Source organism: Myotis myotis, unplaced genomic scaffold, assembly GCF_014108235.1.
Source record: "Myotis myotis isolate mMyoMyo1 unplaced genomic scaffold, mMyoMyo1.p scaffold_m19_p_17, whole genome shotgun sequence".
NCBI classification, from domain to species: Eukaryota; Metazoa; Chordata; class Mammalia; order Chiroptera; family Vespertilionidae; genus Myotis; species Myotis myotis.
Window position 1 is genome coordinate 7,369,012 of NW_023416321.1, and position 24,141 is coordinate 7,393,152.

The 24,141-nt window shown below is 46.6% G+C and overlaps 3 protein-coding genes and 1 long non-coding RNA gene across 4 annotated transcripts; 3 read left to right on the forward strand and 1 right to left on the reverse strand.

The window, feature by feature from the left end:
- Positions 1-2,799: 2,799 nt before the first annotated feature.
- LOC118672417 lies at positions 2,800-7,494 on the reverse strand. Its single transcript, XR_004973054.1, has 3 exons — positions 7,263-7,494; positions 5,392-5,488; positions 2,800-3,197 (listed from the first exon to the last, which is right to left on the reverse strand). It is a non-coding gene; the product is annotated as an uncharacterized LOC118672417 (long non-coding RNA).
- Positions 7,495-8,546: 1,052 nt separating this feature from the next.
- LOC118672170 (keratin-associated protein 17-1) lies at positions 8,547-10,009 on the forward strand. Its single transcript, XM_036341668.1, has one exon. The coding sequence runs from the start codon at positions 9,267-9,269 to the stop codon at positions 9,588-9,590; it is 324 nt and encodes a 107-aa protein (XP_036197561.1). The 5' UTR covers positions 8,547-9,266; the 3' UTR covers positions 9,591-10,009.
- A 5,933-nt stretch (positions 10,010-15,942) lies between these two features.
- On the forward strand, positions 15,943-17,467 carry LOC118672358 (keratin-associated protein 16-1). The gene has a single exon (XM_036342001.1). It carries the CDS (start codon positions 15,943-15,945, stop codon positions 17,401-17,403), a length of 1,461 nt encoding a protein of 486 aa, XP_036197894.1. The 3' UTR covers positions 17,404-17,467.
- Positions 17,468-22,333: 4,866 nt separating this feature from the next.
- On the forward strand, positions 22,334-23,416 carry KRTAP29-1 (keratin associated like protein 29-1). The gene has a single exon (XM_036339513.1). It carries the CDS (start codon positions 22,334-22,336, stop codon positions 23,414-23,416), a length of 1,083 nt encoding a protein of 360 aa, XP_036195406.1.
- The last annotated feature ends 725 nt before the right edge of the window (positions 23,417-24,141 follow it).

A 24,141-nucleotide genomic window follows, 5' to 3' on the forward strand; every position in this document is an offset into this window, starting at 1 on the left:
GAGAGAGAGAGAGAGAGAGAGAGAGAGAGAGAGAGAGAGGAGGGAGAGAGAGAAGCAAAGCATAGAGTGAGAATGTATTGTATGGTTCAGTTAAAGGTTTATTAGTAAACCTCAGGAAATAGCTGATACCAGACACATCTTGGTTTTGTTGTTGAGGAGAAAGGAGAGGGAAGAGGCAGAGGACAATGACTATAGAACATTAGCATCCCACAGATAAGGGAAAGGATTGCCTAGGAGAAGAGAGAGACTGTGCATCAATAACTCTTATCCCCATGCTCTTCTTACAAGAGCTGGTTTTCCTGTTGACATAGATCCTTCCCTCAAACCTGGGCCGATTTGCGGCTGCAGAGGAAGCGACACTCTGTGACTTCTGAGGATCATTCATGAAAGGACAAGCAGCTTCCACCAGGTTCTCCTGGGATGCTTGAGACCCAGACACTGAGCCCTGAGGAAGCCCACACAGTCTTAACGCCTCTCCAGAGGACACACATCATAGAGCACCAACAGGTCATCTGCTGTGTCTTTTCAGAATGTCTGACCCACAGAATCCATGAGCAGAATAACATGTTTGTTGATTTACAGCACTATATTTGGGGTATTTGTTACACAGCAGTAGAGACAAGAGCAGGGACTCTCTCTGGGACCTCTGGTTTGTCTTTTCTGTGTGTTGGAACCAAGTGAAAGCAGCAGACATTACATCTCTATTTTCCAGCACCCACACAATTCTATGGGCATCTAAACAGGGCTGAGTTTCTTTTGTCAGCTGTATTTTTAAAGACCACCCCTGCAGATATACTCCAGCTTGTCATTTATTCCTTTAAAGCAGTGGTTGCCAACCTTTCGGACCTCATGGACCACCAGTGGTCCGTGGACCACTGGTTGGTGACTGCTGCTTTAAAGATAGAAACATAATATAATACTATAGGCCTAATGCATGAAAATTCATGCATTGGAGGAGGGGTCCCTCAGCCCGGCCTGCCCCCTGTCACAGTCCGGGAGCCCTCAGGGGCGCAAGGTGACCCGGCGATCAGGGGAAGGCGACGCACCATCACACCTCTGCTGCTGCCACTGCTGGCAGTGCAAGCCTCGGCCGACCTTGGTTACCTGAGCCTCGGGCATCCCTGGGCGGCCGGGCAGCCACCATCCAAGGCTTGCCTGTGCCTCGGGCTGGGACTGGGGGTCTCCAGAGGCAGGCACGCAGCAAGTCTGGGCCTCCCCCCAGGTCGGCCTGGCCTTGCCGCGTGCCTGCCGCCCCGGCAGGGCTGAGGGGACTGGTCACCGCCATCTTGTGGCTGTGGATGCTGCCATCTTTTGAGGGTGTGGCAGCCAATTAGCATATTCCCTCCTTATCGGCTGTGGGTGCCACCATCTTTGCGATGGTGTGAGGGTAAATTAGCATATTCCCTCTTTATTAGATAGGATGTGTTTGATAAATTCCAGTATCTGAAGTCTCTGTGCTTTGTTTATGCTCTGTTGTTTCTACTGGCTCTCACTCATGGTGCCTTGTTTCCTTGTGTGCTTAGTCATGAGTGACTGTGAGTTGTTCATTGCATCAGTCATGACAGGCAAAGTTACAATTACCACAGTAACAACTCCCAGGTTTCCCAAATCTCAGCACAACAAGAGTGTATGTCTTGTGCTCTAATTCCACCACCGGCCATGAGGAGGCTCCAATCATCATGCTTACTCAAGAGGCCAGGCTGACAATACCTCCGACTCTAGCTACACTTGCACAGATCTGCTTGGGAGGATGGCCCATTCTGCAATGACTCATAAGCTTCGGTCTTCAGTGAATAACATTCACATGTTATTAACCAAAGGAAGTCACTTAGTCATGCCAACTTCAAAGGAGGTAAGAAGAGCATTCCTGCCATATTTGTGAAAGGCAGAGAGAGAAACATGTGGTGACCAACACTAATGATTACCACCTTCATTTTCCTTGGAATATTATTTGTGGGACTTCGTTGAGGTAGGATGATGTTGTGTGTTCCTCCAGAAAAGAGTGGCATTTGCTCCTGCCACTGCACTCCGGCACTACCGGTTAGAGACCTCTTTAAATTCATTGCCTGAATTTTTTGGAATCACGCAGGTGATGTGCAAGACCAGTGCCCTGCAGTAGGTGTGGGTGGGCTAAGATTATATATGGCTCATCATTACCCCAAGGGTGTGGCCCTTTGGGGTCCCAGCCTTACAGAGGGGTGGATCTCCTAGAGGGTCTCCACTATGGGTGGGACCTGGACTTTATTTTCTGTTTCTGTAATTCAAGTTTGTCAAATTCAGCAAATGTCCTTGAGGGAAAAGCAATTATAGTGCTCAGTCCACCTCTCTGAGCACCTACCAATTACTTAGTTCTTTGATAATTTCTTTGCAGTTTGTACTATCTTCTCAGTTCTTTGATGCCTTAAGAAGGCTCAAATTAAAAAAAAAAAAAAAAAAAAGGAAAAACAGCATTTTTAGCTATTTTCATGATGCAGGTTAATTCCAACAACCAAGCCTGCCATGTCATCTGAAACAGAATCTCGAGCTGTACTGTCCAACTCAGAAGCCACTGGCTACATGTGGCTATTCAATGAAAATATATGAACATTAAATACAGTGAAAAACCCGGTTTCTCCATCACATCGGCCACATTTCCAGTGCTCAGTGGTCATGTGTGTCCAGTGGACCCCATGTTGGTGGAGCAGACATGGACATTTCCATTATGGCAGCAGGTCCTACAGAACAGTGCTGATTCCAGACCCGACTGAGCAAAGCAGAGACTGAGAGCGAGAGGGGTGAGTGAGGAACGGCACCAGGGACTCCATTCTCTTCCAGTTGACACTTTTTGACTGCATCGCTGACGAGGGGTCATCTCACATTCCGTTATGATTTTATTTAGCCATTCATTTGTAACTATGTATGAGTGGCTACCATCCGGTAACCATGCATGTAAACTGGTGAATAAATCAGCTATGGCCTCTGTGCTTGTGAAACTCGCAATCACTTGACTATATCTTACTCTAAGACTTACCTGAAGACAAAGAGGCAGTTTCCTCTGGTTGCCTCAAGAAACACAGACACAGAGGAAGGAGGCTGGGTTTCAGAAGCAGACATATCTGGGTTCAAATCCAAGCCCTGCATCTTCTAGTTAAAGTAGTTGACCTCCATGAGCCTTGGTTTTCTCAAGATGAGGATAATACTTATTGTGTATAGCTGTCCTGGATATGAAGCAAGAAAACACATAGAAAATGCTTAGTGCAGTACCTGGCACCATTGGAGGGGCTGATAATGTGCCCCCTTTGCCAAGAGATGGTTGACTGGACACACGATTTAAATCAGTGCCATCTATAATAATAAAAGTATAATATGCAAATGGATTGAATGGCCGAACAGCAGAACGACCATCCGGACTTCCTTCCAGATGACCTTCCAGGCAACCTCCTGGACAAAGCCGGGGCTGCAAGGGTCGAGATGGCTGGGGCTGTGAAAGGCCTACCCTTGCACGAATTTTGTGCATCGGGCCTCTAGTGTAATAAGCTTCTCACGTACACCAAGTTTTTGTTGCGTTCCTTCTGGTGAAGCCAGATCAGGACTTATTTTGTGATTGCCTCTAAAAGAACCACCGGGAACTACATGTGAAATGTCACAGATGGACACTAGAGGCCGCCAGAATAGATTCCATGCCTAGGTTTCTAATGACTCCTGCGGTACCTCCTCACCTTGTTCTTTATTGCACACCAATCATTAATTTAATAGGCACTTGAGTCCCCCAATTAGGAATACCAGGACATTTTTGTAAAGAAGTATCTGCCACACCTCAAAATAAATTCCTCATGGAGAACAGCATTATGCATAAAAAAATGCAACTATAAAGACTAAAAGCTAATCATTGTCTGGATTAAAGAAGATTCAAAGCATAAAAGTAGCAGGAAAAAATACAGTAGATGCTCTTATATAAAAATAAAATTCTAACCTAGCTGGTTTGGCTCAGTGGATAGAGTGTTCGCCTGCAGACTGAAGGGTTCCGAGTTCGATTCCAGTCAAGGGCACATGTCTGGGTTGTGGGCTCGATCCTCAGTGGGTGGTGTGCAGGAGGCAGCCGATCAATGATTCTCTCTCATCATTGATGTTTCTACCTCTCTCTCCCCTCCCTTCCTCCCTAAAATCAATAAAAATATATTTTTTTTAAAAAAAAAGAAAATTCTATGCATAAAAATATCATAGGCACAATTAGAAAGAAATGATACCCTGGCACAAATTTTGCAACATCTGTGAGTGTCAGAAAGGAAAGTTAATGTGTAGCATAAAATAAGCTCTTATAAATAAACTAGGAAAGATGAATAACCTAATAGAAAAATGGGCATGAATAGATAATTCCCAAAAGAAGAAATAAAAGTGGCCTATGAAATAAATGCACTAATAATGAAATAAGTACAAATAAATACGACAAAGAGATTTCATGATTGGACTATGAATCTTGACAAATCTCTTGAGAAAGAAATAAGTCAGACAGAAAACGTCAAGGACCACTTGATTTTACTCCTACCTGGGATATAAAACTGAAAGGTAACAAATGAATAAACAAGAAAAGCAAAAAAACCTCTAGACACAGACAACGTATGATGGATACTGGAGGGAAGGAGGTGGGTATTAGAGGGTAAAGGAGGTCAAAATATGGTGATGGAAGAAGAGTTTACTTTGGGTGAGAGGTACACTATGCACACACAGATCCTGTATCATAGAAATGTACACTTGAAACTTATATAGGGGTGTCCCAAAAAATTGTATACACACTTTGAATAATTCTAAAGGCAGTGTTTATTAAAATACATTTCATTTTCAAATGTATTTTGAGCTATCAAAAAAAAAAAAAAAAAGAAAGAAAATCGAGGTATCACCTGTTAAAGTGTATATACATTTTGGGGGGACACCTGACATAATCTTATTAACTAATATCACTCCAATAAAATTAATTAAAAAGAAAAAACTGGTATTGGTAAAGGCACTGTGAAATGGGTGCAAATGGGGACAATTTTTCTGGAGGATAATTTTAAAATATTTATTCATAGATTTAAAATTATTAACACGCTGAAGATTCAGTAATCACATTTCTAGGAATTTATTTTAGAGAGATAAGAAAGATGCATAAAGGTTCGTATTTAAGGAAGTTCACCTCAGTGTATTGCTTTTAATATTGGAAAACTGGAAACAACTTAGATATCCAAAAATGGGGCAGGTTTATATCAACATAAAAATGCCCAAATGTTTATAATATTTAACAATCAACACATTTATGAGCATTTTCTCGGGTTAAGTACAATAGTCAGTGCATAAATCAATTTTTCACAGTATGATTCTGATTTTGTAAAACTACGTGTCAGAATGAGACCTTAAAATAGTCACTGCTCTTACCTTTCTCCTGCCATTTCTTTTCCTGCTGCTTGTTCCTCACGACTTGGGCATCAGTGGGGTCTTTCTAATAGTCACCGCCGCCAGGGTAGGGTGATTCCTGTGGAAGTGCAGAGAGAATGATTCAAGTCAATGCTTAGCTTATGCAATTGCAATTAGACTTTTGTGGTGGAGGCAATTGACAGAGGAGACCTTGGGCCTCCTAGATGGGGTGGCAGAAGGATGCAGAATTTGCAGAGAGCAGGGAGAACTCAGATATCCCAACTGGTGCCATCAGAGGGAGGATGGTGGTCGGGAACAAGACAGGACCATGCACATTTCACTGGATGCCCACCATGGACGAGTGGCCACTCTCTTTTATGCTATGATACCATCCAAGCCCCCGAAACTCAGATACCATCTATATTCATATCAATATTTTATGCAAATATTTAGGAAAAACACTAAAAAGGAAACAAGAAAATTAGGAGTAAACATCATTGTGGGGCTATAGATGATTTTTATTTTCTTATATTTAATCATTTTGTATTTTTCAGAAATTCCACAGTAAACAGGTATGAAATTTATAATGTAAATAATATAATTAGCATTAAAATACAGCATCAAAGGCTAATGTCATCCTGAAAACAATATATTTTTATTGACTTCAGAAATGAAGGGAGAGGAAGAGAGAGAGGAACATCAATGATGAGAGAGAATCATTGATCAGCTGCCTCCTGCACACCCCACAACCTGGGCAGGGCCCTGACTGGGAATCGAACCGTGACCTCCTGGTTCATAGGTCAACGCTCAACCACTGAGCCATGTCAACCAGGACTGAAAACAATATTTTTAACTCATAATACAGGCAAATATTTTACCTTCTATTTCATAAAGGATTCCTGTCAATCAAAGAAAAAGACCAACAACCCAATAGAAAACCGGACAATAGGAAAGATGATCCACAGAAAAGGGAGCATAAATGGCATTTAAGCATATGAAATAGTGTTTAATTTTATTCGCAAAAACAGAAATGCAAATGAAAACATTGCAAGATCCTATCTTTTTCCTTTCAGATTGTCAAGGTCCAACTCTGATGACACTGCAGGTAAAGCATGAAGAGACAGAACTCTCGCCCTTTGCCGAGCTGTGCGTAAACTGGTACAACCTTTATGAAGGGTGGCCTGGCAACATCCATCAAAATTACAAATACAAAAACTCATTGACTCAGCAATTTCTATCCCAAGAATTGATGGGAGGGATACATCAAGACATGCTAAGTTATATCATAGTAAATATTTAAAGTAATAAAGTTTATAATAGCACAAAATTGGAAATTAGAAACAAATGTCTTTCAATAGAGAATTGGTTAAATAAATGATTGGCACAATAGAATACTATAAAAAACTTTATGTACTGATGTGGAATGATTAAGATATCTTGTTAAGAGGAAAAAAGAGTTAAGAACAGGGTGCATATTTCACTACCATTTGTGTAATGAACTATGTATAAAAATATGTATTATATGTACATCTAACTATCTCTTTTTGTATGTAAATAATAGCTAATATTTATCAAGCAATATGTGGCCAATCACTGTTCTAAGGTTCAAAGTGCTGTATTTGCATATACAATAACCCATCTAACCTTCACAGCAACCCTATGAGATTGGTGCTATTATCATCACAATTTCCACATTCTAGATGAGTGAGTTCAGGTGCGGGGGTTAGAGGGACAGAGGGAAGGTGGGTGAGAGGCAGGCCTGGCGGGACACAGGAAGAGAAGGACGACTGTTCACTGCATTCCTTTTGCATGTTTACCATGTGAATGCATCGCCTATTATTACAAAAGAATGAAAAGAATGCATCTGCTGTGACGGTCGCTGTGTTACTTACCCAGAGGTGTGCATGTGTGGGAGTGGAGTGGGGGAGGAACGCAGGACCAGGAAACAGCCTTCATCACGAAGTCTATCACGAATGTGTCCTGCCTGTGCCCTGCTATCGTCTTCTGTATAGAAAAGTGCCTGCGGGTGATGGTCATGGCGGCATTAAGTTATATCAGTGTTTCCTCGCCTGTCGATAATCTGAAACTTTCAAATATATAGCTTCGCAAGCTCCCACAAGCACATGTTCTGATTTAACAGAACTGGGTGCAGGTTGAAATCTGTCTTTTTCAGAAGTCCCCACCCTCACCTAGGCAATTCTGATTGTAAAACATGGTTTAGAAACCCTGGACCACGTGATCTTTTGGGGTTCCTCCCAGTTCTAACATTCCACATCCCATGACGTACTGAGGGTCACATCAGATCCAACTAGCCCATCCTTTCTCGCCATCTCCATTCCCCCCACCTCCTGGTTTTCAGTACTTCTAGCCCTTTCTAGGAGCTGCCTTACCTGCAGGCTCATCTGAAAAAGGAAAGGAGATTGAAAAGGAGGGACTGTGTCCCTTGATTCAGATCTCCACACCCACCACCACCTTCCATCCCCACCTCCCACTCCGGTGCTGCCTCCCAGAGGGCCGAGCCCATAGATTCCAGAGTTGCTATTATCATTCCAAGAGGATGACAAGGTACCGAAGCCCAAACGGAGACAGGAAATTTGATCCTTCGCAGAGTTTACACGGGGACTTGCATCTCCTGTGGATTCTAGTCTTCCTATGGCGTTTTATTGACTGATGGTACTCTGGGTATTTGGTATGCTTATCTCTCATTCTGACAGATGGTCTTAAAAAAGTGCACAACGTTCCCATTTTAATGTGGTGTCTTGGATGTTCAATGATCTCCTCTTTTCCTCCCTCCCTTCCTCCCTTCCTCTCCTCCCTCCCTTCCTTCTCCTCTATCTCTTCTTCCTTCATCTCTTCCTCCTCCTCCATCTCCTTCTTTTCCATCTCTTCCTCCTCATCATCTTTTCCAGTTCTTCTTCCTCCTCCTCCTCCTTCTCCAGCTCCTTCTTCTGCATCTCTTCTTCCTTCTTTTCCTCCTCCTCCTTTTCCTCTTCCTCCATCTCCTCCTTCCTCTTCCCCCATCTCTGCCTTCTTTTCCTCCTTTGTCTCTCCCTCCTTCTCCTCCTCTTCCCCCGTCTCCTCCTCCTCTTCCCCTGTCTCCTCCTCCTCTTCCTATCAAGGGAAGTCCTAGGCCGGGTGTTGCAGGCTCTGCCCACTGCTCTTTCAGCCCATTTGGAGAGAAGGCTGAGTGTTTGGTTCATCGCACAGCCCAGAGAAACATGGTCCCCCTGCCTTTCGCAGTTTTATGATGAGTCTCTCTCCGTCTCATAGGGCAGTTATTACTCATGATTGCTGGTCACTGATGAAGCCCAAACAAACGTGAGGCACACTCCACATACCACACACAGAGACACACACACAAATATTTGCCTTGCTCGCACGGCTAGGATGAAGATGCCCTTTCCAGCTGGCAGGAGCCACATGGCCAGACCTCCTCAGTGGCCTCTGAGCTGCTTTGACGATTTTCTTCTTCCGGGATTAGCATCCATGGCAAAGAAGTTGGCTGCCCGCTTGCCATAGAAGACATGGAAGAGGAACCCCCTGCCAGAGCCAGATCCGGGGGTCTTCCCCTTCCTGGCTCCAGCCCTGGCTCACGGTGGCTGGCCCCAGTTTGGCCTGATGACAGGGCTTTCCGAAGGTGTATTTTTACCCTCTGGACAAATAGCCTGTTGGGAGGAGTGGGGCCTTTTTATGAGTTGAGGTACTCAGGGCTGGAAAATAAACAGGCAGCTAATGAGACCTTCTGGACACGGGCATAAATAATAACAAAGGAAACATCTGGCCCTCGGGCCCACACCCCGGCGGAGGGGATATAAAAGCTGCCGTCCAGCAGGTGACCGGTCAGACCTGGGGAACTCCGGCTGCGGTCCTGACCTGCGCCCTGACCAGCGGGGACCATGGGGTGCTGCCCGGGGGACTGCTTCACCTGCTGCGGTGAGGAGCAGGACTGCTGCGAGATGTGCTGCTGCCAGCCCGGCTGCTGCGGCTGCTGCGGGTCCTGCTGCGGCTGCGGGGGCTCGGGCTGCGGAGGCGGCTGCTGCGGGTCCTCCTGCTGCGGCGGGTCCGGCTGCTGCGGAGGCGGCGGCTCTGGCTGCGGCGGCGGCTCCGGCTGCGGGGGCGGCTGCTGCGGGTCCTCCTGCTGCGGGTCCAGCTGCTGCGGCTCCTCGGGGTGCTGCGGCCCCGTGTGCTGCCAGCCCACGCCCGTCTGCGACACGAAATGAAGAGCTCCCCGTGCCCCCTCCACGGAGGCAGCCCCACGGAATGCGTCCACCCATCTGCTCCGGGCGAGGCCCCTCGTCTCCAGGACCTTCCAGGACAGTGTCTCGCCTCCCGTGGTGGTATTTGTAGGGGAGGCTTGTTTCTCCGGCGCCCGGCCTGGCCTTTCAAGGCCCTGAGAGCTAGAGCCACGTGCTGGTGAGGAATTGAAACTGGGTGCCACCCAAAGCGACCCCCGAAGCTGAAAGGGGGCATCCCCGCGGCTGGCTTGACATTCACGAAGTTACGTGGTCACCGTGAGCATCCTCTCATTCAAGGTGCCCCTGGGACTGACCCCTCCTCGTCAGCTTTCGGAGGCGTTTGAGACGCACAGATTCCTCTCTGTTAACTTCTTAATAAATGCGAGCACGCTGGCATAACCACACTAGTTCTGCCGCCTCTTCCTTCGCCCCGTCTTGGGCACTGGGCCAGAAAAATGCGTTCTGGCGTCCACAATAGGCGCTTCTGACAAGCAGTTCGTGGATCGCCTACATCAGAACCCCCAGGGGTAGTTAAGGGGAGCCCTCCCTGAGCCAGGCAGAATCAGCATTCGGAGGCCGGGGGCCTGGAAGCCTGTGTTTCTCACAAGGACTCCAGGTATTCTTATCACGGAGGCCTGAGAACCACACGTGCAGACTGAAGTTCTACGTGAGATGTGAGCTTCACTTGGGGAGGCTTTTAAACGAACAGGTCCTTGGGCTTTGCTGCTAGAGGTTTTATCCATTAGCCCGAGGGTGGAGGCCCTGGGAGCTGCATTTTTATTTTTAAAAATAGATTTTTATTGATTTCAGAGAGGAAGGGAAAGGGAGAGATAGAACATCAATGATGAGAGAGAATTGGTTGGCTGCCTCCTGCACGACCCCTACTGGGGACTGAGCCTGCAACCCAGGCATGTGCCCTGACCTGGCATTGAGCGGTGACCTCCTGATTCTCTGAGCCACCCCGGCTGGCTGGGGCCTGCATTTTTAAAAGCTCCCAGGTAAATGCTGATGCTGGCCAAGTTTAACCTGAGTGAGGTGCTTGGCTGCCTCCTGTGTTGTAGTTCTAGAATGGTTCTGCCGGAGGCTTCGGGTTTGGTCAGAACTTTCTAGCAAAGTCAGGGGAGAAGGCTTGATAAGACAAGCTTGGTTCTAAATGGAAGGGATTCCTGTAGCAAAATTTTGACAACACACAGGTTCTAAGGATGTTCTGGGTAGTTCAGGTCCTTCTTCCAGCCTTATGCTTCGGCAAAGTCTCCCTTTTCTGGGTTAGGTTTTCATGTCCGGATACCAGCTGCTTTCCTTCTGCTGAAGATCCAGGAAGGGGAAGGGTGAGCACCTGTCTGCTAAATGGAGCCTGACCCAGCTATGTGTGGGTTTGGCTGGAAGGTTAAAATTCAAGAAGTAGTTGATTCAACCTCTTGCTGAATATGACCTTGAGTTGCTACATGTGGAATAAAATTGATTCTGCTCTTGTACTGGGAGAACAATACTTATTTTTATTCCTACAAAGCAATGCTTTATTCAATAAACAAAAATATTTTCTGATTATAAGCATAGCAATGATTCTTAAAAATATAGAAAAAATATAGAAAAATATAAAGAAGACATAATAGCCACTCAAATTCTCACCACTCAGGCTTTATTACTAATACTAGAGGCCCGGTGCACGAAATTTGTGCACGGGAGGGGGGGTTCCTCAGCCCAGCCTGCACCCTCTCACAATCCGGGATTCCTCGGGGGATGTACACCTGCCGGTTTAGGCCTGATCCTGGCCTGTCAGACATTCCTCTCTCAACCCGGGACCACTGGCTCCTAACTGCTCACCTGCCTGCCTGCGTAATTGCCCCTAACCCCTCTACCTGCCTGCCTGATTGCCCCTAACTACTCGCCTGCCTGCCTGATCACCCCTAACTGCTTGCCTGCCTGCCTGATCATCCCTAACCATCTCTGCCTGCCTTCTTGACCACCCCTAACTGCTCGCCTGCCTGCCTGATCGCCCCTAACTGCTCGTCTGCCTGCCTGATTGCCCCTAACCGCCTCTGCCTTGGCCCCGCACCCAGGACCCAGGCTTCCCTCCACCTGGCTGGCCACAGGCACCCGGGACCCCAGGAGGCACCGCCCGAGCCCTTGGCTTTGTCAGGAAGGATGTCCGGAAGATAACCAGTCTATCCCGTCTAATTAGCATATTACCCTTTTATTAGCATAGATGTATCTTTCCAGACTCCTTTCTAAGGATTTTTACAATAAAACTAGGATTATGCTGGTTTTGCTTTTAAATTTTTTTGTCTCATTTTTTATAAGCTAACTTGGAGATATAATTTACATGTAATAAATTACTCCCATTTTAGTGTAGTTTGATGAGATTTGGACAATTGTATATATTTAACCACTATGGCACTCAAGATCTAGAATTTTCCATCATCCCTCAAATTCCCCAGTGTCCTTTTGCAGGTAGTGTCCCCTCGACCTGACCCCAATATCAGACAACCATTGATCTGCTTTATGTCACTATAAATTTCACCATCTCTAGAATTTCATATAAATGAAATCATTTGTTGTGAACGTTTTCACTTAGAATAACATTTTATATATATTTTATTGATTTTTTACAGAGAGGAAGGGAGCGAGACAGAGAGCCAGAAACATAGATGAGAGAGAAACATCGATCAGCTGCCTCCTGCACACCTCCCACTGGGGATGTGCCCGCAACCCAGGCACATGCCCTTGACCAGAATCGAACCTGGGACCCTTCAGTCCTCAGGCCAACGCTCTATCCACTGAGCCAAACCGGTTTCGGCAGAATAACATTTTTAAATATTTATTCATGTTGCTGTAGCTCTCAATAGCTCATTCCTTTTTATTGAATGAATAAACTACATTGTATAAATAAACTACATTAAAATATGCATCTACTGATGGACATTTGGGTTGTCTACAGTTTTTTGCTTTTATGAATAAAGCTGTTATGAATATTCATGTACAAATTTTTGTGTGGACATATATTTTCATTTATTTAGGATAAATTTCTAGGTGTTGGATTGCTGGGCAAATGGGAAGTGAATGTTTCACATTATAAAAAACTACCCACCTGTTTTGCAAAGTGGTTGCACCATTTTGTATATCTGGGAGTTCCAGTTGCTCCATGTTCTTGCTAACACTTGATATTGTCCGTCTTTTAATGTTTAGCTGTTCTAGCAAGTATCTAATGATAGTTGCTTGAGTTTAAATTTTTTTTTTTGCATTAAAAATTCTAGTAGCATTTTCAGTATCTTGCTTTGGAAGAGAATTTGAGATTTGACTCTGCCCTGATTCAGTTTTAGACTCTACTATTTAGGTCATTGTTTGCTCTGCCTGAAATTGGCCTCTTAACTCCTGGCTCTATAACCCCTAGGACAAAGCCACAGTCAGAGCAGAAGCATGCCAAAGGGACAAAGTTGCCAAGAGGTCAACTGGTCTACATTGAGCAATTATGATTAAGACCAGCTCATTCTTTCGTTGCTCATGACCATGGCCTCATGGAAGCATGAATGGAAGGTAGTAATTTCTTTGAATTATTGACAGAGAATTGCTCCTCTTGTCCATGGAGGTCCTCATTCACTCATTCAACAAATATTAATAGTGAACTGCCTACGTATCAAACACTGCTCTGGGTGCTGGGTTTACATCAGAGGATAAACAAAATTCTTATCCTCCTAGTGCTTATATGGCATCAAGGGAGCCAAGGGCTACAGAAGACAATAAAGTAGGAATGGGCTAGATAGTTAAAAGAGAAGCTTATTCCAGTTAGCAGGGAAGGATTCTTGGAGGAGATGACATTCTAGCATAATGAATGATACTATGCAAGTTTTCTGGCTGAGAGCCTTTATGAGGGATTTTTTTTTGGGTGGGGCATCTCCATCTGGAATTTTATTGCTGGTTTGGCTGAGGAAGAGAAGGTGGATGGAGAGAAGAACTGGAAATGTGGAGATCAGGGTCTTGGGGTCTTCTCCTTGCCTTATCCACTGCAATGCTTTCTAAAATTCTTTTCCTCTATTGCTGAGATCCACATCTCAAAGAATGACACTCCCTATTCCTAATCTTTCCCTTTCAACCACTAAGCCCTGTAGATTCTGTCTCTTTAAAACATCTTATATCACTCTAGTCCCAAGGCACTGGTTAGTTCACCATGAAGCTTTTGGGTAATTGCCCCAGACCCCTAATGGTCGGCCCACTTCCAGACTCACCCTTCTTCTTCAATCCCTTCTCCACAGCCAGAGAGATATTTCCAAAGGGCAGACCTGGCCAAGTTACTCCCCTGCTTAAAACCCTCCAGGTGTCAGTATAAAATTCAACTTATTACCGTGGTTCATAGGCTTTTCATGATTGAGTGGCTAGTAACCCCTCTAGACCCATCACTATCCTTTCCTGTCCTCTTACACTTTTCATCTCAGCTATGGAACCATTTGCTGCTCCCCAAATGCATCATGCTCTCTTAAGAAGCCTTCCCTAACTTCCTCAAAACCACATTGCTGTTTCTCCTGGGTGCCCACAGAGCACCCGTGCATCCAGGTGTTGTAGCACTTGTACATATACTGTACCATAATTGCTTATGGCAGTATCTTTCTTCTAAACTTGAGCTCCTTATGGAATTGCAACTTATTCATTCTGTATCATCACACAAAACCCACTGATGGCTGGGTTGGTTGGATGAATAAAATTGAAATTGGGCAAATGATTGCATAAATTAATGAATGAAGAGAAGAATGGGGAATGAATGGAAAAATGGTTCAGCTTTTCCAAAGCCGCCTTTTGTATTGATGTTGAAAGCACATGGTGGAGGCAAGATGGGGCCTCAGTGAGCAGGGCTATCAGTCCTTGGTGTTTAAACTTAGGGTTTGTTTCCCACATCATGTCTTTCTCAAGCAGTAGCATTGACACATGCTTTGAGAAAGCATTTGTGTTTTTGCTTTTGATCATAATGCTTTTGTAAAAAATAAAATACCTATCTTTCTTCTTTACCCTTTGGGTTTTGGATGTATCTTTCTTTTAGGAGCTGTTAAAATCACCAAAGGACAATAGAGTATACAGATGTCTTATTAGAAAGTTGTACACCTGAAATTTATATGTTATTAACCAATGTTATTCCAATACATTTAATTTTAAAAAATCACCAAATGCGCCCTGACCAGTTTGGCTCAGTGGCTAGAGCTTCGGCCTATGGACTGAAGAGTCCCAGGTTCGATTCCGGTCAAGGGCATGTACCTTGGTTGTGGGCACATCCCCAGTAGGGGGTGTGCAGGAGGCAGCTGATCGATGTTTCTCTCTCATGGGTGTTTCTAATTCTCTATCCTTCTCCCTTCCTCTCTGTAAAAAATCAATAAAATATATATTTTTTTAAATCACCAAATGCAAGAAGAACTCTGGAGGTCTACTGGATGCTTGAGGTGGGGGTGAGAGGAAGGAAAAAAAGGAAACAGAAGTAGAATGGCTAGGCCAAGTGCCTTCCAGGGACAGGCAGAGCCAGCGGTCTGGGGCACAGAACAGGACGAAGCCTGTGACATGTGGCTTTGACAAAGGCTCCTGAGAAAGGTCTGTCCAGACAGGATGGTGAGGGGGAAGAAGAGCAGCTCCAGATTAGGAGGCAAGCCATGTGCGATCTTTAGCAAGTGACAAACTTTTGGATTCCAATTCCCCCTTCCTTTCCTTCATCTGTAATGGAAGAAGAAGTTTCCCTATCTCATGGGATTGCTGATGGTTTTAAGTAAGATCACTGCTATAAAGTGCAGTCATTTGAGATCCATCCCAGATATCCCCTCTTCCACAGAGTTCATCACTGGTCCTCTCACTAATCCCCGTATGTCTATTGTTAAGTTTATCATTGCATGGCGATGAGTTTGCCTGTACACTTGCCTGCCCACCAGACAGTGACATCTATGAGAATGAGTGAGTAGGTCTTATGCATGGGCATCCCCTGAATCCAGCTCAGGGCCCGGTACAGAGGATAGAAGATGGATAAACGATAAGTTCTTTTCTTCTTCCCTGTTCATGATGCTCAGAGATACAGAACATTGAAGGTGATGATGCTTATTCCAAGATGGCCTATAACTCCCGGGACTCCACATTTAGCAAGTCAATAAACAAACAGCTTCTTTATGGGTAGATAAACAACCGCAGGTCAACAAACCTTGGCATAATAAGATGTTCCTCTGAAAAGTGGCCCAAACAGCAACGAGGAAAAGACGCAGGAGCTCAACACACCATATGCCGGTGAGGGGGTATAAAAGAGAGGGCCCCAGGGAGCTGTGCCAGACAGGCAGCCACCTCACAGCACTCACCAGGGAGCAGAGGCACCTCCATCATGTCTGGAAACTGCTGTTCTAGGAAATGCCCCTCCGTGCCAGCCATCTCTCTCTGCTCCACGGAGGTGAGCTGCAGAGGGCCCGTCTGCTTGCCCAGCTCCTGCCAGAGCCAGACGTGGCAACTGATGACCTGTCAAGATGGCTGCGGAGCATCCAGCTGTGGCCCACAATGCTGTCATCCCTCCTGTTCCGTGAGCAGCTGTGCCCAACCCGTGTGCTGTGAGGCCACCACGTGTGATCCCTGCTGTTCCGTGAGCAGCTGTGTCCAACCCGTGTGCTGCGAGGCCACCACGTGTGATCCCTGCTGTTCCGTGAGCAGCTGTGTCCAACCTGTGTGCTGCGAGGCCACCACGTGTGATCCCTGCTGTTCCGTGAGCAGCTGTGTCCAACCCGTGTGCTGCGAGGCCACCACATGTGAGCCTTCTTGCTCCGTAAGCAGTTGCTGCCAGCCTGTGTGCTGCGAGGCTGCTTCCTGCCAACCGGTCCTCTGTGTGTCCACCCCCTGCCAGCAAGTTGTTTGTGAGCCCAGCTGCTGCCCAGCTGTCTGCACTGTGCCTAGTTCTTGCCAACCAGTGGTCTGTGAACCTGCTTGCTGTCAGCCCGTGTGCCCCACGCCTAGCTGCTGCCCATCCGTCTGCTCCGTGGGCAATAGCTGCCAGGCTACTTGCTGTGAGCCCAGTCCCTGTGAGCCAACCTGCTCCGGGCCCAGCATCTGCCAGCCGGCTCCCTGCGTGGCTCTGGTCTGTGAGCCTGTCTGCCTTCGCCCCGTCTGCTGTGTTCCGAGCCCTTGGGAACCACCTTGTGTCTCTAGCACTTGCCAAGAGCCCTCGTGTTGTGTCTCCAGCATCTGCCAACCCATCTGCTCAGAGCCCAGCCCCTGCTCACCAAGTGTCTGTGTGCCTCGTCCATGCCAACCTGCTTGCTACCTAGTCCAGAGCCGTCAGTCAATCTGCTGTGAGCCTGTTTCCTGCCCATCTCCCTCCTGCCAGCCTCCCTGCTGCCGCCCGGGGTCTTCTGCATCTGCCATCTGCCAACCGACTTACCCGCGGACTTTCTACATACCCAGCTCCTGCAAACCGTCTTGCACGACGTCGGTCCCCTACCGCCCAATCTACCGCTCAATCTACTCTGGACCCCTCACCTACAGGCAGCCGTATGTGACGTCCATCTCCTACCGCCCTGCCTGCTACCGCCCTTGTTACTCCATCCTGCGCCGCCCGGCCTATATCACTTCATTCTCCTACCGCCCGATGAGCTCCTGCCTGCCTTGTGCTAACTCCTGCAAAAGAGATTGCAAAAAGTCCACTTCCAGCCAACAGGATGGTGCCGACTCCACTCCCGGCAAGGCCGAAGTCTCAGAGGACAATCCCTGCCAGCCCACGGAGGCCAACTCCACCAGCCCAACCACCCGTGAGGCCACAGCCAGCCAGCCTGCTGCCACCAAGCCTGCCAACCGCTGAACGGACCTCAGCCCACCGATTCCTGCAAAGCAAACCTCCGACTAGAGAGGAAGCTTTACTGCCCCTCGCCTGCCCCCCGCCCCCGACCCCCCCCCCCCCCCCCGAAGCGCAGCACGACGTAGCTAGAATCTTTTTCTTTCTGCAGCATCACTCCCCATCTGCTTATGTTTCAAATAACTCTTCGGAAATGACAGTATCTGAATGGCCCACATGAAGGCCTCCTGGGCACTGAGAGGACACTCTGGGTGCCTGTCTGCTGTTGTCATTGAGCTGTGCCACATCGTCTCAAGTCTCTTTCCTGGCTACATTGCTTCCAGTCCTCCTGCCTGTGCTCCCCCGCTGTGTGTGCTCATGCTCCTTGGGGACCTCCTCTGTGAGAGAGGGTATTTAACTGTCCAATAAACATGGCTGAGTTGAAGCGACATGCTGTTTTCACCTCTCTCTTGTTAATGCCATCACCTCATCAGCTGACTTGTCTCGTCTTTGAGAGCAGCTATATCCAACCATTCATCCATCCGACAAGGTTTATTAGAGACTGTGAGGTGCCAGGGACTAGGTTAGGCTCTAGGAATGAGATGACAAATGTCTCAGTCCCTGCTCTCAGAGGAGCTCACTCAAGTGGAGAGACAGATGGACAGAGAGACAATGAACTATACTTCATCGTGCTAAATGCTGGGGTAGAGGCAGGCACGGGCACTGGGAACTCAGCAAGGTGTTAGGGGGAGCCAGGGGAGGATTCTTGGGGACTGTGATACGGAAGACTTGTCTTTCAGCACAAGTAGGAACTGAGCAGTTAGAAACCAGGAAGGAAGAGTTCTAGGCAGAGGAAGCACACACATGAATTGTCTGTGAGCACACTATTCCCTAGGTGAGGCCTGGGCAAACGTGTGCTTAGAGGAGTGGTGAGCTCTGAGGTCAGGTAAGCAGACCATGAGCTGCTCTTGTCAGACCTTGTATGCTGGACAGAGGGACTTGGATATGGTGCAGGGATGACATGAAAGCATCAAGGAATTGTATGCTGGGCAGTGACGTGAAGAGCACTGTTTTGGAATGTCCCTTTGGCCTTGGTGTTGAGAACTGCAATGAGGAGTATGCTCTTGGATATAGGGAGACTGGGGAGGAAACCAGTGGCTTTTGGGTCCCCAGTGGAATGAAAACATGTGTATGTGGGGGGGGGGGGGGGGGGGGGTCCTAATTACAATAGGAAAGGATTTTTTATGTAAGAGCTTTACTTATGTTCTCCTAGTCTTGTAAGACACATTTTTTGTAAAAACTCCATACATAGCCTCTTATAATCTCTAAGGATGGAGTCTCTTCAAAGTGATCATCCATTACACATAATACACAGAACAAAGGGCTATCCCTTGTCCTCAAAATGCAGCTTGTGCTCTCCTAAGCACAAGGGAGGGGAGGCCAGGGCTCTCAACTTTGGCACTATTGACATTTTGGGCTGGGTCATTCTTTGTTATAGTGCTGTCCTATGTATTGTATGATACTAAGCAGCATCCCTGACCTCTACCAACTAGATGCCAGTAGTGTCTCCAGATTGTGATGACCAAAAATGTCTCCAGACACTGCCAAACACCCCCCTGGGGAGTGTGTGTGCGCAAAAATTGCCCCTGTTTGAGAACCACTGGATTAGACAATGGTAGAGTAAAAAGTGAAACTTATCCTGCCACGGGTATTGGCGTTCCTGTCTCATCAGACTATTGGGATTTAGCTCTGTCTCCTTCCAGAGTCAAGAGAGGAGTTAGCCAGATTTTAAATCTCTGTGCCAAGCATGGACTCAGTGTTTCATGTAAAGCACAGTCATTCTGTGAGAAGATTTCTTCTCCCCTATGTTATAGGTGAGGAATATAAAGGACAAACAATGCAAGTGCCCATCCACAGAGATAAGAAAATTATGGTATAGTCATGTAATAGATTATTCTGCTGCAGAGGAAAATGACTGGACAATGGCTACATGCAATATAAGTGAACCTTACCAATGAAATGTGGATTGATATAAACAAGCCTCAGAGAGCACACATGTATCTAAAGTTCAAAACAATACACATATATGAATTTATATGTATGAGTACATATGCATGTACACATATATGCAAATACACACATTATGTTATATATACTACCCTACATAATAAATAGCTAATATGCTAATTAAACCAAACAGCAGAACGACCATCCGGACGACCTTCTGGATAAAGCCAGGCTGCGAGGGCCAATCCCCTTTCACGAATTCCATGCATCAGGCCTCCAGTATATTTTACATCTATATTCACAAGGGGATGATAAACACAAAATTCAGGATAGTCATAGCTGGTAACATACACATGATTAAAACCCAATTCTGCCCAAAACCTGTGATTTTTCTGTATTGCCGTATTTCCTGATGTGATCCCAACAGTCCTTTGTGCCTTGAACTTAAATGAAAGTTGTCTTTATTAAGATGTTTTTTTCCAGCTTTACTGAGGTATAATTGACAAATAAAGTTTTAAGATATTGAAAATGTACAGTATGATGATTTGATATACATATATAGGAAAAGGATTTCTCCCATCTAATTAATGAACACATTCATCTCCTCACATATCTATTATTTTTATGAGAACATATAACTTTTCTTAGCAAATTTTAATTATGCAATGCAGTGTTATCAACCATGTTATAGCCATTAGATCTGCAGAACTCCTTCTAATAGCTGAAAGTTTGTACTCTTTTACCAACTTCTTGAGAGGTTTCTTAAGAAGGGAGGAAAGAGAAGAAATAGAGAAAAAATGGATGTAAAAATGGATTTCTTTGAAACAGTAACAGTGGTATATATGGGTAAAGGATTTAGGTATCTTTTTCAGATTGAAGTTGACTGGTTTCTCAAATACATTTAAGTCCCATTTTGATTAACTTACTTGGTATTTATTCCTAAATATCTACATCCCAAACCTCTCATCTCTCAAGTATTTCCTTTTGGGAGATGAGAGGTTTGGGATATATATTTAGGAATAAGACATCCTTTAGGGACCCGTGTAGTTTACAAGATGCTGAAATGAATAGCAATGAAATGAGGGCAAAAGAAGTGACTGATGCTGTGACATAAAAAGCAATGGTAGATTTCATTCCATCGCCCCTTTCCTATGTCAGTCCATTTAAAGAACTTATATGCATATATGATAGTCCATAAACACAGACAATAGCACGGTGAAGGCCTCAGGGGGAGGGGAGGGTACAGGTACAAGGTGAAGGGAGTCAATGGGGGGAAAGGGAACATCTATAATACTTTCAACAATAAAGATAAAATTTAAAAAAGAAAGCAGAGAACACACACACAAATAAAAAGATATATGTATCCCTACCAAAAAAAATAAATAAATAAAAAGCAATGGTAGAGGAAAGGCATTTTAACCACTAGGAGAAGAGTTTTCTAGGCATCATTCAATCAGAAAATTGTCTCTTTTTAAAATGAGGGGGTGGAGGGTATAAGGTGATGGCATTTTGTATCTGGTACTTTGAAAAGTATCTTCCAGGATGTCCGGCACTCTCAATAATTCAAACAGAGAGTAAGAGCAAAAGTTCATCAATGCAATTGATGAACTCCTGGTACTTTGAACACGGGGTCATGAGCTAAGAGGTCCAACAGAGTGAGTTAGCGGCAGAACCAGAAATCCAGAGCAGCCTTGTCTGGCTCTCAAAGCCATGGTCTATCCATTCCACCCTGCATCTCCATTGTGAACCAGGCCAGGGCGTGGACCGGTGTGGGATGCTGGAGTTGGATGGTGAAGCAGAGCCTGGACCAGCCCAGAAGAAGAGGGGGAGAATCAGAAAAGCACCTTGCAAATCCCTCTTGGAAGAGGTTGATTTAACACTAACACAACTTCGCAGCTATGGCCTCATGTCACATCTGGTTGTTGCATTTTTATATTTACAGAATATATATACTTTGACTTCATAGTGTGAGTTTAACCTTTCCTGATGAAGCACATGGCAGTTTTAAATTTCCAAATCCAATGATTGTCTTTGAATGTATTGATGAGCAGAGGTAAGTACTCATACCCGTTTGATCTGATGACTACAGTCACCGGAGAGGGCAGATGACCCCTGCGTGGGGTCTGGGCCACCCACACGTAGCAGGTGTATTGCTGCAAGAATGTCAGCCTTCAGTCACTATGTTAAAGTCACCCCATTCCCCCTCCAAAGTCGGGAGGTCTAGTAGGTGGTCAGTTTCAGAGGAATTTGGGTCAGCCTAACTTAGGTTTGAATCTTATTTCTACCCTTCATTACTTGCATAACTTGGGGAACACGATTTAAATTCCAAGTTGGTTTGTTACCTCCAAAATGGTGGTGACAATTATACCTAGTAACTAGGGTCACTGCAAAGATTCCATGAAAAATGCTGCCAAGGACTTGGTACGTAGTAGGTATGCGATAAATGGAAGCTGTTACTATTGTCATTGGTCCTAGCAGAGTTGTTTCAGGAAAGCTAAGTGGGAAAGGTCTAGAAAGAATGTCCTTGACTGATTTTCTGTTCTCCTTCTCTGACATCATCCTCCCTTAACTGGGTCAGGGCTTTGTTTCTGAATTGAATGGCTCAGAGCTGCATTCCTGGTGGGAGAGCGGGCTACGGCCTCCTGATGAGAGGTTGTGCTGGGAAAGGCCTGCTTCCAGGAGGTCGGAGCACAACCTGTCAAAGCGACAGCTCATCGCCGGGCAGGAGCAGCATCCAGGAATCCAAACTTAGCAAAGAAAACTCCTCACTCAACAGACAAGTTGTAAAAGCATCTCCCCGGCTCCTGAAGCTTGCTAATCAGATGTCTGCCTGCAAACCGGTGGAAACAACAACAAGGAAAGATGCTCCATGTCGCGCCAACACCCCTAGTGGAGGCCTATAAAGGCCCCTGTGTATCAGATGTCTTCCTGGCAAATGAGCTCCAGCGCCATGATGGACGGCTGTTGTCCTGGAAATGCCGTGGCCATTCCAGCTGGGCCCACCATCTCCATGTGTCCAACGAGTGGCAGCTTCCGAAATGGCATCCTTTTGCCTAGCTTCTGCCGGAGCAGAACCTGGCAACTGGTCACATGCCAAGGACACTGCCAGCCATCCAGCAGTGTCCCAGGAGGCTGTGAACCTGCTCCATGCCACCCTACCTGCCTTCCAGAAACTTCCTGTGTGGGCTTTGTTTGCCAACCCATTTGCTCCTGCACAGCCTGCTACGAATCCAGCACCGGTCAGGCTCCTCGTCTGGTCAGCTCCTGTCAGCCCTCCTGCTCAGAACCCGCCGGCGGCCGGGAAAAGTGTTGCAAAGCCAGCCCCAGTCAGCAAAGTTCCTGCCAGAGACCTATCTTCATGTCCGGATCGCGCCAGGCAGCTGGTGACCAATCAGTCTGCCGTGACACTAGGTCCTGCCAGCCATCCTGCTCTGAGGTGACTCCCTGTCCTGAAACATCGTGCCCACCGACCGCCTGTGCAGCTACTCCATGCCAGCCAACTTGCTGCCAAGCGGGTTCATGCCACCCCATGAGTGGCGAAGGTCAGCCCTACAGATCAACTTATTACCAGCCCATCTGCTACGTTTTCAAGACTTGCCAATCAGTTCCCTGCATGCCCGTTCCCTGCCAGCCATCGCCTTGCATGTTCGGTTCTTGTGATCCTGCTTGCTGTGTGACCTCCCCTTGCCAGCCACCACCCTGCCAAGCATCTCCTTCCATATCCTTCATCTGCTGGCCGGCAGCTAACTGCCAGCCCCCTTGCTCTGTGAAGAACTCTTGCACACCCGCATCCTGTGGCACCGGGCCTTCTGGTCAACCAACCTGTGGCGGACCCATCTCCTGCAACCAAGGTGGCTGCAAATCCCCTTCCCGCCAACCCGCCTGCTGTGTGACAGGTTCAGGCAAAGTGTCCAGTGGTGACTCCAATTGCTTCCAGCCAACCCCTCCACGTCCCTGCAAAGCCAGCCCCTGCTTGCCGACTTCCTGTCAACCTGGCCTCGAGTCCAGCTCCTGTAAGGCAACTCGTGGCTGACGGAGCCCGCTTCACACCTCTGAGCTCTGCGGCTGTCTGCCAGGGTACAGCCATCCCGCGGCGCCCGCCCCCGGCCAAGCACAAACGCTGCCTGCTTGCTCACGCACCCCATTCCTGCCCCACCCTCTCTCCAGGTCCTGGCGTGGGAACTTGTCCGGCCACAAGAGATCCTTCCTAACCAAGGAGAAGCTGTCAGTGAGCACAGTCCCCACAACAGCTTGCCTTTCCTGATGTCAGTTCACTTCACTTCAGCAAGGCCTTCTTCCCACTTTTTCTTTTGATGCTGCCCAGTCCTTCAAAAGACTCCTTGGCTGCCAGCTGCTAATTAAAGTGGGACTTGTCAAGCATGATGAGCAAGACTCTCAGAGCGTTTCCTTTCCTTTCAGTGCACCGCTCTGTGGATTTCCTCCAGGCCTCCTTGGGCCACGAGGACGCCGGGCCCTCTGAGTCAGGGGTCTGCCTTTGGTGTCCGGTTCTTGCAACCCTATTTGCTGATAAAGTGGATGTGCCTTTTGTACCCTCTCAGTGCCATTATCTTCTTCCCTTGTCAGGTACATCCTTATATGCCCTTCTAGTCGCTGTTCCATTTAATAAAAACACAAACAATACATACGTACTATTTATAAAGAAGTCAAACAATATAGTACCAGGGTTTAGAAATGTAAGTATTTATATACATAATGTAAAATTATGAAATTTACTTTTTCCCTTTATTATTCTTTTTA

What these genes read in the sequence shown, in the direction of transcription:
- LOC118672358 (XM_036342001.1), top strand. Translation starts at nt 15,943, where the DNA reads ATGTCTGGAAACTGCTGTTCTAGGAAATGCCCCTCCGTGCCAGCCATC.
- KRTAP29-1 (XM_036339513.1), top strand. Translation starts at nt 22,334, where the DNA reads ATGATGGACGGCTGTTGTCCTGGAAATGCCGTGGCCATTCCAGCTGGG.
- LOC118672170 (XM_036341668.1), top strand. Translation starts at nt 9,267, where the DNA reads ATGGGGTGCTGCCCGGGGGACTGCTTCACCTGCTGCGGTGAGGAGCAG.